Source organism: Natrix helvetica (assembly GCF_964273705.1).
Source record: "Natrix helvetica genome assembly, chromosome: 11".
Classification (NCBI taxonomy): domain Eukaryota; kingdom Metazoa; phylum Chordata; class Lepidosauria; order Squamata; family Natricidae; genus Natrix; species Natrix helvetica.
The window spans coordinates 18,478,001-18,490,591 of NC_138562.1; the positions used below are offsets into that span (position 1 = coordinate 18,478,001).

The window sequence follows — 12,591 nt, forward strand, 5'->3', positions numbered from 1 at the left end:
ACCTGTTGGCCCATGCAGGGCAGGGCAGGGCAGGGCACCTCACCCAACCGGTCCGGCCTGGCTTAGCCCAGCCCCATTGCGAGGAAGCTGGCTTCCTCTTGGCCAGGGGAAAATAGTGCCGAGGCTCCCCGCAGAAATGGATCCTCCGGTCTGCGGCAGGCGGGTGAATCCCGGTCCTCCCACCTTCCAAGGACCGGGGCCCGATTTTCACCAGGTCAGGCACAGGCTCCCTGCCACCGCTCAGGGCCTGGCATAGTGTGAGGAGCAGGAGGCTTTGGGAGGCGGGGGGGGGGGTTGTCCTGGGGAGGCCCGCTGCCAGGCGCCCAGCTTTGCCCTCCTGCTGACGGGCGGGTCTGTTTGCCAGGTGAATGGCGTCAACCTCCGGAACGCCACACATGAACAAGCGGCAGCAGCCCTGAAGAGGGCGGGGCAGACCGTCACCATCGTGGCCCAGTACAGGCCCGAAGGTAAGAAGCCTGTGGCTCGGTGGGGTGGGGGGGGGGCAGGCTGGCAACACCACGGGTCAACTGGGTGGCAGGGCACCCTGGCTGCCCCTGCCTGGCGCCTGGCTTCGGCCCCTCTGCCGGGTTCCTTTCTCTTTGGGGGGGGGGGTCAAGCAGTGCCGCCCCAGGTGGGTCCTGAGCTTTGAGCTTTGCATTTGTGCTGGAGAGGCGCCTGCTGGTGCTGCCCTCCCGGGGTCTCTGCTGGAGCTGGGGGCCACTCCCTGACCAAGGCCAGGCTGGAGCAGGGAAAGCAGCAGTGGGGGCTTCACAGTGGCCCCCCTGTCCTGCAGTCCCCAGGGGCTTCCTCCCCCTGGCAGCCGGGGGCCAGCGGAGAGGGGCCGGGGGGAGCATCCCCGCCTCCGCCAATCTTTTCCCGCTGCCCCCTCCTGCGCGTCGTGTGCATGGGTTGACACGCGTCGTGGCTGGGCAGAGAGCGAGCGGGCGTGGGCGGCACTCTCCCTGCAAATGAGATGCCTGGCTGGGGTTACCCGGGGATTATCGGCGCGTAGCGATGGGGCAGCGCGGCCGTCGATTGGCCGAGCAGGGCGCTGTCGTAGAAAAGGGGCGGGGCGGGAGGACGTTGGGTAGAAAGGGGGCGGGGTCTGCGCCTGTGGAGGGGTGGAGACGCGGGGCTTCGAAACGCGGCGGCGATTGGGCCGACTTCGGAGCGTGGGGGCGGTCCGGCTATGTGAGAATTCGGGCGGCGATTGGATAGGCGGGAGGGGAGAGTCGGCAGGCGAAACCCGGTTGGTCGCCGCGGGCGGAGCCGAGCACCGATTGGACGGAGCCCTCCGCGAGGCCGCGCCTCCACCTTCCCGCCCGGGCCACCGGCCGGCCGGGCTTTGTGTGAGGACGGGGAGGCGGGGCGGTCGGCGGTGAGCAGGTGAGCGAGCGCCGGGCCGGGAAGTCCCAGGTGGAGCCTCCGGGGCGCGGCTTTAACCTGGGGGGGCGGGAGGGGGCGGGGAGCCCCTTCCTCTCGCGACACCCTCTGGATCGACCCCCCTCGCGGGGGGCGCTTTTGAGGGGCGGGGCGGGGGAGTCTCGGCGCCTTCTAGGCCGCCCACCTGCCGCTGAGGGGAGGGCGGGGGGGGCCGTCCGAGGGAGGGGGAGGGGCTAGGGGGTCTGCCTGGGCGGCTGCTGAATGGGGCTGCCTCTGGGCCCCTTCCTCTCCCTGGCTGGAGCCTGACGCTTGGCGGCATCGCCCGGGAGCCTCGGGCCAAAGGGGGAGCCGGTGCGGGGGATCTGGCCATGGGAAGAAAGGAGACTGGCCCATCATAGACTCCCAGGCAGTGGAGGATTGAATCTTCTCTTCGGACAATGGTCCTTCGCTATGGGCATCTCTTAATTCTTTCCACCTGGACGTCTTTCGGAACTGCAAGCCTCAATGGTGAGATTAGATTAGACCTGGGGTGTCCAAACTTGGGAACTTTAAGGCTTGTGGACTTCAACTCCCAGAATTCCCCAGCCAGCATAGTTTGGGAACTTTAAGACTTGTGGACTTCAACTCCCAGAATTCCCTAGCCAGCATGGGGAGTTCTGGGAGTTGAAGTCCACAAGCCTTAAAGTTCCCAAACTATGCTGGCTGGGGAATTCTGGGAGTTTGAAGTCCACAAGCCTTAAAGTTCCCAAATTTGGACACCCTGGATTAGATTAACAGAGTTGGGGACCTTGTAGGTCATCTAGTCCAGACCCCCACCCCCACCCCCAAAGCAGGAGAAAACAATTTCAAGTGGACTTCTAGGCAGTGGTTTTATTCAGTCGTCTCCTTCATGGAGGAAGCAACAGTACTTCAGTTGCCCCAAGCAGGAGATAAGAGTTGTGTTGCATACAACGCAAAAGGCTCTCCCAACATTGCTGAACTGCTCCCAGCCAATTAGGGGCATTTGTGGAAGGATCCTGAGCTTCCGTTCAAATGAATTATGGGGCTTCCCAGTCCTGGTAGAGGAAAAGGCCTGATATCCTGCAAGGGTGACCATTTTTCAAATGTCGGGGGAAATTTTCGAAGGATCAGTTTTTTAGTCTCTGCTGAATGAGCGTGAGTTTCTAGACAGCAGACAGTTCTGCTTGGTACCTCTGCATGTCGACTCTCAGACATTTCGTTGCCCGCCTGTAATAACCAGGATCATAAGATCTTTTTGCTGCCTTTTGAGCTTTATGGCTGAAAGTGTCCTTGCTGGGTCTGGCACGTATTTCAGAAAGGACCAGGGTGAAGCTGACAGATCACCTGTTTGGTTGTGAATAATCCTGTCTTTTTGACAGCTTGCATGACACTTGGTTCTTTGTCCCTGAGAAAGGATGTCTTGAGTGCAGGAAATTCTTGCTAGGTTTAGCTTGCTTTTTCTCTCTGACTCGCTGCCCGGTGGAACTTGCAATGCTGGTAGCTGTAAAGAGGAAGAGGGGGATTAATCTTCCTAACCAGAATGAGCTGAGTTAACCAATGCGGTTAATGTGGGATGCTGGGTTTCTGCTTGTCATGAGGCTTTGCATGCTCTGACATTTGTAGCCTGCCTTCTTTAAGGAGGGGGCTCTGCAGCGTGGATCCCGCATAGAAACATCCTACAGGAGAAGTGGGACTTTGGCTCACAAAGAATGCTGTAAATGGGTGATGGGTGTCATTGTACCCTTGTGGGAGATGAAACGTAAATAATAGCCTCATGGATTTTAAAGTCCCGAGGGATAACGCCGAGGCCCTGAAAATCCACAGAGTATCCTGGCGGTGATGTAAGTAAAGCCATCGCCATCCTTTTTGGGTTTGCTTTGAATTCCAGAAACGGGAAACACGCTTAAGTTTGTGGAGCCTCTGGATGCAGAGCAGGTTCACTGCTAGCCCAAAATAAGCTGCACTCTTAGTTCCTCTGCTCCTTTTCTCCTAGACCCAGGGGTGTTCAAATTTGGGAACTTTTAAGACTTGTGGACTTCAACTGCCAGAATTCCTCAGCCAGCCATGCTGACCAAGGGGATCAACTGCCTCTCCTTGCCTGTTTCTTGGCAAATGAGGAGCTGAATGGCCTGTTCTGTCCAAGGAACTTGGAATAGGAAAAAAGAGGTGGTAGCTGTTGGGAATCATATGGTTAGCAGCTTCTCAAAGTCTGGGGGAAGATGATTTTCCATGGTCTGACCTGTTGGACAACTTCCTGTGCTTAATTCAAGGGAGATACGGGCTGTTTCCCCATGTGATCTGCCCCCCCTCCCGCGCACAAGCCTTTCAGTGCAGCTGAAAGCGCCTTCTGCTAGCAGAGCGTTTGGCTTTTGAGGCTGGTCTGCTTTCCTTATCCACCTCCCCCCCCTCCTCCCAACTGCTGCTCCGTTTTGCTGTCATGAGAGGCTGATCAGAGCACGCTGTCCTCTGCCCCGGGCACTGGAAACGGAGCCCTTGCCGTCTCCCGGAGCAGCAGGGTGGACGCAGCCTTTCTGTTTGTCCCTCTGAGCCGAGAGTGGCTGGATGGGGGCAGCTTTTAAGTAGTGGAAGGAAACAGCTGGAGGCGGTCAGCCGAGCTTGCAGAGGAGCTGCTCCCAGTCTGTTTCGTGCCTTTGTCCTGAAATCTGCCCAGCCTTGAGAGTGGCGTTTGCAAGCGGAGGACGGGAGCTGGGTCTGCTCTTGGCGGGGACCCGCTTGGTCCAGGGACTGCTGTGCAGCCGGCAAGAGGTGTGTGCTGATTAATGTCAAATCAGACACACACATCCCCACCCATGGCAAAAAGAGAGAAAATTTGGCCACGTAGAGGTTTGATATCAGTACATACGATGGGAGCTTAGAGAAGAGCCTCTTCTTTTAATCCATTTATATTTCACCCCTCTGGTTGTGGCTTAGCTGCTTCAAAGAGGTCTGAGGAGGGTCCTGAGGGTGGGGCCTGCAGTTTTGCCTCTTCGCAGCACCCCCAGCCTTCAAGGCAACGATCCCAAGGCCTCTTCCCCAAGATCCTGTAAGGGAGGCTCAGAAGGCTGCACAGTCTGGGAGAGGAGAAGGCTCAGGATACGGGGGAATGCTCTTGGGAGCATAAGTGGGCGCACGGCGTTTCCATGCGCTGATCGTTGCCTTTTCATAGCATCTCCTGCACCATTGATCAAGCCACATATGTGCCCACAGCTTGGTGCGTGTTTATATTCAATGATTTTTAAATCCATTGTCCCTGAAGCTGAGTTAGTCCTCTCCTGTCATTTCTCCATTCTATATTGATACTTTGGAAAACCAGATCAATATTGGTCACGGCTCGGCTTCTGCCAGGGCGGAAAATTCACAAGCTGATCCATACCGATGCTTGGTGGGTGGCTGAGTCCTTGCCAACTGAGCAGCTCACGGTGAAATAAATACAAATGTAACTTTGGGTAACTTTTCTAAGCCTGCAGGACCACAAAGAGGGTGAGAAGAAGGTGGAGCTTCCTGGCAGAAAGGTAGCATATAAGAAAGCGATTGAGAAGAATCGGACTGGGGCCTGTGAACAAAAAACCCCAATAAATGATAAAAAACGACTTTCACCTGCATAAACACACCTTAAAAGGAATATCTAGGATTTAAGGAATTAAATCAGGCATACTGTAATAAAATTAAATAAATCGACATTTGGAATAATCAATAACACTTCACACTTGGGCTCTCTGCTTTTAACTCCCATGTTTTTTTTTAGCTTTCAGTGCTTCAGAGTTTCTAGCCAATACACGTAGAGGTCAAAAAGGAAGGATTGAATAAAAGCTCCTACCTAACAAAAGAGAAGTTTTCCTACTTTGTTTTTGCTGTTGAGTTTAGAGCAGGGGTGTCCAAACTTGGGAACTTGAAGACTTGTGGACTTCAACTCCCAGAATTCCCCAGCCAGCCATGCTGGCTGGGGAATTCTGGGAGTTGAAGTCCACAAGTCTTCAAGTTCCCAAGTTTGGACACCCCTGGTTTAGAGAAAGCCCGTTCCATATGTCTGGTTTAAACTTCCAGCAGAGGGTCTTTACGTGTTTCAATTTACTAACAAAGTTTAATGCTGAATTGGGGCTCCATTATTATCTCTTTTATTCATTAAACATGAAACACATCAACTGGGCATTTAAAATGCATCACAAATACCTGTGACTGATGCTGATGGTTGATACGCGTTGCTGCCAGGGTACTAGGTACCAACCAAGTATCTTTTTAAAATGTACGATGTTCCCAGCCGCAGAGTTTTTTGCAGTTCCGCTGGTGTTATGGCAGGAAACCTATGTGAGATTATGTGTTTAATTTAATAACAATGTTTTATGCTGAATTGGGGTTTCATTATTATTATTATTATTATTATTATTATTATTATTATTATTATTATTATTATTATTATTATTATTATTATTATTATTATTATACAATTGTATCACAGTGGCCAGTTGTTTCGCCGGATTTGGCATTGATTAGTAGTGTCCCCCCCCCCCCCGGGGCCTAGGACGTCGTAACGTATTTTCGTAATATATGTGCGGATCCAAGCAGTGCAGCTTTTTGCATTTGACTGATGGTGATTTTGTCAAGTTTTAACTGTTTTAAATGTAATTCCAGTGCTTTTGGAATAGCACCCAGTGTGCCGATTACCACTGCTGGTTTGTGCCATTATTATTATTATTATTATTATTATTATTGATTAATATTTGGTGAGAGTCACAGCCTTTTGGGCTGGTTGGTAGATCAACAGCTCGAGTCCTAACCAAGGACCTAGGAACTGTTAAGGTATCAGTTATTATTATTATTATTAAATATTCTGAATTCTGGAAGGCAACTAAGGGGTTTCCTCTGCTTTTGGAGCAGAATTACTGTTGTTGGGAGTAGCAAGAAACTCTCTAAATGGCGGCCATGCGGAAAAACCGCTGTTCTTGGGTTTTCTAAGGTCTTCTGCCCATCGATCTTATTAAATTGTAAACTCTCAAAATAAACCCACCTCTACCTTATGCAAGCTCCCGTGTAATAATCTTGTTTAACAGTATGTATAATGCATGAAGATGTGCTATGGAAAAGGCATAATAACCTTGAAGTAAATGGTAAACCCAAGACTGTGTTTATATAACCCTTTGCTTGCATAATCTGGATGCTTGGAAGGTTGCTAGAGCTCCATGTTTATCGAGGCCTTTAGGAATATTTTCAAACCGTTCAAGCACTCTTGGCATTAAAGCAGAGCTCGGTTAATTTTCCTGTAATCTTATCTCCCACAAGGCCCAAGAGCCGGATGCCAGTAATGGACCTTTGAACGGCTGTTTGCTATTAATTGTGCCAACTCTCTTAAAACACGGTTGCATCTCTTTAGCCATTGAAACGTTTGTGGTAATGGATGCTAGATGTTTATGGTCAGTCAGGGGAAATTCTGCTTGAATATCCTCTACCTCCTTTCAGTCGCTTTTGTTGGTTCAGGCGGTGTTCTGACTGAGGCTTCCTGAGAGCATGAAGCAGACTCCTTGTCCCGACAAAAACCCCTTTTATTAATTGACTGTGAGTTCTGCTCATTCACCTCCAGCAAAGTCTTTCAAGGGAGGATTTACAGTCACAGACCTTATCTGGCTTGGAGAGCTGCCAGGCCGAGATCTGCAGAACTTGGGAAGGAGTCTCGGAGAATCACGAACCAATGAAGCGAACTAATTGTCTCCTGCAAACTCCACTCCCCTTTTGCCCCTCTTTTATTTCCTCTGGGAGGGGCCATTCACCCTCCACCTGAGGCCTTACTCCCAAGTCGACCCCTGGTCCTTAGCTGTTCCCTTTTTCTGGCAACTCTGCACATGCGGACCCTGGCTCCATCTGTTCTTCTGCCTCACTGATGTCTGACTCTGAAGGCAGCTGATAACTGGCATACGGTTCTGGCCCCCTCTCTGCCTCCGACACAGAGCCCTCCTCAGAGCCTTCCCCAGACTCCAAGACTGGCCCATGTTCCTCCCCAACTTCCTCACTGGCCGAATCTGCTGCCAGCTCTGCTGGCCGGCCACAACAGGCGAATTCTGGGATTGTCTGTCCTCTTCGTCCTTCCCCTGGTGTGTAAAGTGCTCCTCCTGTGTTGGTTCCTCTCAGGTTGCCTTCTTGATGTCAACCTACCTGTTCGGTCTCACCTTAGTAAGGAAGAGGTTTAATAAGCTGCCTCTTCCTGTATCCTTCCCCAGGAGCATTTCTGCGAGGGAGTGATCTTAGCCATAACGATACTCTAAACGCAGAATACTGAATACCATCTGACAGGGCCCTCTTAGTTGCCTTTTTAGCCTATTTGTCATGCCCCATTGAGCTGTGACTTTCTCAAAGGCCAACACCTGTAGTCAGGTATGCAGAGTATCTGGCCCAGGACCTGGCAGGTAAACAGTGCTAGTGCACAGGTGATGGCTTCGGCTGGCTGCTTCATTGTGTGAAACGCAGAGACCCTGCTGGGCTGGACCGCAGGGGGGGGGTCTGCCTGCGTGACGGCCCCCAACCCTCCCTCCCTCCTTTGTGCTTGCAGAGTACAGCCGCTTTGAGTCCAAGATCCACGACCTCCGAGAGCAGATGATGAACAGCAGCATGAGTTCGGGCTCCGGTTCACTTCGGACAAGTGAGAAGCGATCCCTCTACGTCCGGTAAGCAGAGTGACCCTTTTGAGGAGGGGTGTCGAAGGGGCTCTTTGGATTCATTTTTTTGCCTCTGTGCCGCACTCCAGGTAGTCTCTGCTTCTCTCCCCCCAGAAAAAGGGGCCTCGTGGTGCCCCTTGCCAAGAAGGCTGGCGTGTTAAACGCCTGGCTAGGAGACCCTTTGGTTTTAATCACTTACAACAAAGTTTCGCCCTTTTTTAGTTGTCCTAATTCTGACCTCGGCTGGTGGCTCGGCCATTTCCCTTCTTCCTGAAACATGGCTTCCATTCGAAGCACCGTCCCGCAGGCTCCTTGCGCCCACCAAGCAAGGCATCGCACGGGGTACCCAGCGCCTGGGATGCCCCTGGCTGCCTTTGGTGGGGCGATCCTGGACCCCTTGTGATTCTCAGGTCCTCTGAATCCACGTGGCCCCTTTGGTCAAGGACTTGCCAAGCGCAGTTTAGCCACACGGGTTGAGCAAACCCAACCATGGCACCTGCTTGGGCATTATATGAATCCTGAAATCGAATTGGGTAAACCTTGGTTTAGCAGTTGAGCATGTTGTACAAGCGCTGCCCAGAGGGTGGATGGGGGGATGAGCCTCTTCTGCCAAGTTCTCTTGAGTCTTCCCAACGTAGGAAAGGAGGCGAAGCCTTTGGCCTCACCCTGAAGCGGCTCTCTGGCCGTCGCTGGCTGCTTCTCTCGCGGGGTGCGTGGACTGATTCCGAGGGGGGGGGAAGCCAATCAATCCGTTGCCCCTGGAACAGGGCTCTAGCAAGCGCTCGGCTGCCCCTCTGTAATTTCAGCACCGGCTGCTTACAACACAAGCCAACCCCGGTGCAGTTTTTTTTGGCCCAGCCGCTTAGCTGCTTTGGCTCCTTGTTCTTCTGGGAGCCTCCATCCTGGCAAAGGCCTCTCCCAACTCCGCTTCCCTCTTCCGTGGCGAGGCAGCCAGGGTTCCCGAGCCCATCTTGCCCAGCACGTCCTTGGCTGCTCCTGGGATCGAGGCAGCGCTGTGCAAGCCCTTTTGCACTGGGAGAGGAGACTCAGCCCTATTGGGTGGAGTAGTTTCGAGCACAATTTAGCTGAAACTGATGAAATGGACAAGCTGCCGGTTGTGGTAATTAGGAGGCTTGTTATGCCAGATCGGAAGGCCTGATCCAGCCCCAACCAAAACATTTTCCTGGTGTTTTTTTTTTTGTGCCGAGCAGGAAGTAAACCCTTAAATGGGGCAGAGGGATAGGACAGCGCCCCCCCTGGTGGCAGCAAGAGGAACACGCAAATAGAGAATAGAGGAGAATAGAATATAGAGGAGAATATAGAATAGAATAGAATAAAATATTGAATCGAATAGAATATAGAATGGAATATAGAATAGAGTACAGTGCAGTGCAGTGCAATGCAGCTGGAAAGTATCTTTGAGGCCTTGTAGTCCAGCCCCCTGGCCAAGCAGGGAACCCTATACCATTTCAGATGGGACTGTCTAGTGAGGGATGGACCTGGCTGGAAAGGCCCACGTTCCAAGCAGTTGGCCAAGGCCAAAGGAAGGGGTCCTAGAGGAAGGCTAGAAGAAGATGTTGCATCCAACGGGAGGTCTTGAGGTCCAGCCTTTGGTGTGTGGAGCTTTGTGGACAGACGATGACCTTCTGGCCATCCTGCTAACCTGCCTCATCCCTGGACAGGGCCCTCTTTGACTATGACCGAACTCGGGACAGCTGCTTGCCCAGCCAGGGACTCAGTTTTTCTTACGGGGACATTTTGCACGTCATCAATGCCTCAGATGACGAGTGGTGGCAGGCCAGGCTGGTGACCCCTCACGGCGAGAGCGAGCAGATCGGAGTCATTCCCAGCAAGAAGAGGTGAGCGCTGGTTCTGCCACGGTGGCCCTTGTTGGGGGGGGGGGGAGGGTGTTCACTGGCCAGTTGTGTCGCTTTTCTTGAGGGGGAATGTCAGGAAGAGCCGAGACGGACTTTGGGGCCGAGACGACTTGGGCCTGCGTTTTGCTTCCAAGCACGAGGGATTTTCAGGTGGCAGAGAAAATTCTGCTCGTGATGAGGGGGGGCCTGTTGGGATTTTGAGCTTCTGTTTCCCCTCCACTGAAGGCCTGAGGAATCCGCCGTGGCAAAAATTTCTGTGGGGTTCTTGTAGGAAGATCTCATTGGGGCAGGAAGAGGGAGCCGAGTGAGATCAAAGTCACCCTTAAATCTACTTTCTTTTTCTTGATGCTGTCAGGGTGGAAAAAAAGGAACGGGCACGCTTGAAAACAGTGAAGTTCCACGCTCAAACAGGGATGATAGAATCCAACCGAGTAAGTGCTGCTTGGCTGCTTGTGCGTGTTTGTGTGCGAGTGTGAGAAGCAGGGAAGGGTTTTGAATGAAATCTGACTGGGGTGCAAGCACAGTTCCTGCAAGGTGCCCTCTGGCCAGTGCACCTCAGGTGACGGTTGAACAAAGGGTCTTGGTCTGCAGGAGAAGACAGACAGACAGACAGACACACGACATCCTCAGACTTCCTCCAGCCAATTTCGCCCCTTCTGTGGCCCAGGACAGTTTCTGGTGGCCGGCCCTGAATTCTCCGAGGTCTTGCTGAAGGCTGGGATGGGGAATTCCTCCACGGACTGGTGGAGAGCCAGGGAGCTGTCTGGGCCATGGGGGACCCCTCCTTGTTGTTCTGGCGATGAAAATTGTTAGTCGTCTTCCACCATCCCTCAAGATCATTTCCTCCACCCTTGATTTTCCTCTTACATCCCCATTTACATGTAATTTCCATGATTTCATTTGAGGGGCAGCTTCCCTGACACTGATCACCGTTGTCTGTTCATTTTTAATTTTTCTTGCATGCTTTAAACTCCATTGTTTTTTGTCCTTTTTGTTTCTGTTCTTTTTGTTTCCTTCTGCACCCCTTGCATCTCCACCTTCTTCACAGTTGATCAAAACGAAACGTAAAAAGAGTTTCCGTCTCTCTCGAAAATTCCCCTTTTACAAGAGCAAAGAGAACTTGGCTCAGGAAAGCAGCGGACAGGAACGTAAGTAGCAGCTGCCCTGCTCGGGTTCTCTCTGGCAGCCCCAGCAGCTGCCGCCGCCGCCGCCGCCACCTCTGCGAGGGAGAAGTGGCACGCGGCTTCCTCGGGGGGCTGCCTGGCCCCAGACCTGGTCGGCTTGGCGGATCCTGCATTGCCTCGAGGCTGGGCTGCCTAGGGGAGCATCAGCCTGTCTGAATGACACGGAAGAAGGACCGTGAGAATGTTATGGCCATGAATGGCGGTGAGCAGATGGACGGTGGGCCAAACGGTTCTTCATCCGAGGTCAGAGGCAGCTTGCAGCAACCAACGGCCGAGCCATGGCCTCCGGGAGAAGCCACTGGGTCCTCCTGGCTTCCTTGCTCTGCCTTTACCTACGGTGTGTGTGTGTGTGTCTCAGACTCTGCTTGCAACAACGGTTGAAGTCACAAGCCCTTCACTCTTCCTGATGCCCCATATTTGCTCAGCTGTCTCCCTGTAGCCAAGAGCTGAAGCCTTACAAATGGCCCCCTCTGAATGTCTTTGGGGCAGAGCTTGGCCCCCGTGGGCTCCCTGATAGCAGCCGGGGTCATCTAAGGCCTGAGCAGCAGGACTCTCTCTCTCTCTCCTTTCCCTGCCCAAGAACTTAGGACAGGGGTGTCCAAACTTGGGAACTTTAAGACTTGTGGACTTCAACTCCCAGAATTCCCCAGCCAGCCATGCTGGCTGGGGAATTCTGGGAGTTGAAGTCCACAAGTCTTAAAGTTCCCAAGTTTGGACACCCCTGACTTAGGATAAATAAGCAGGTGGGTGCACATTCCACCATTTCTACAAAATGACTAGGGATGCCCTTCCAAAAGCAGCAGGTTTTATGTGAAGGAGAGCGTTAGGCTCCCATGCCGTATTCGCAGAGCCGGCCGCCTTCTCCGCCTGAAGCCACAGAGCATCCCAGTTGGCCGTTCTGGCCTCGTCCTTTCTCGGCCCCCAGCAACTTCCTGTTGCCTGCTGTCCGATCCCTTCGATTGCCGTTGCAGCGGGGATTGAATTTCGGAGCTTCTCCTTGCTAAGCAGATGCCGGGTCGCAAAGCTCTGCTCCTCTCGTACTGTTGGCCAGGAAAGCAGTCAAGGATTAGGATGCGAGAAAGGGCAAGAAAGCCTGATTACTGGGGGCTGCCGAGACCCCGGGCAGGTGCTGAGGCTTTGTGAAGAGGGGACACCGGGAGAGCTGAGAATAACTCAGCCCAAACTCTCTGCAGCCTGGCGGATCTTTTGAGCACGGTCCTGCCTTTGCTTTGTGCTCTGGGTAACGGTGACTGCAGGCTAGTCACTCCAGGGAGTAGAGAGCTCACCGGTGGTGGGGATAAATGAAGAATCGACCCCTGTGGCAGCGGGAGGGGGACCAGCCTCCAAGGATTGGCTGAGAGGAGCATCAGATACCACAAGGGGTGGGAGGAGGGAATTCTTGGCCTTGGGATGCTGAGGTCTGCACTGCTCTGGATAAGGGGCATCCCCCCAGTAGCCCCGGCCGGGGTAGCTGGTCTCGGAAGAAGGGACTCTGCTTGGTGC

General features: G+C 53.2%; 1 protein-coding gene across 8 annotated transcripts in view; it reads left to right on the plus strand.

Moving 5' to 3' along the window:
* The window catches only part of DLG3 (discs large MAGUK scaffold protein 3), a 42,916-nt gene that overhangs the window by 23,601 nt on the left and 6,724 nt on the right, over window positions 1–12,591 (plus strand). For 3 of the 8 annotated variants that reach the window (XM_081964052.1, XM_081964050.1, XM_081964053.1), the window contains 5 exons: window positions 365–467; window positions 7,922–8,036; window positions 9,710–9,886; window positions 10,260–10,335; window positions 10,953–11,052. In XM_081964052.1, the coding sequence (XP_081820178.1) occupies window positions 365–467; window positions 7,922–8,036; window positions 9,710–9,886; window positions 10,260–10,335; window positions 10,953–11,052 (571 nt within the window). Of the gene's footprint in view, window positions 1–93; window positions 215–364; window positions 468–1,336; window positions 1,387–1,779; window positions 1,891–7,921; window positions 8,037–9,709; window positions 9,887–10,259; window positions 10,336–10,952; window positions 11,053–12,591 lie in introns of those variants that run through there. The other 5 variants (XM_081964051.1, XM_081964057.1, XM_081964054.1 and 2 more) reach the window with 4 other exon arrangements.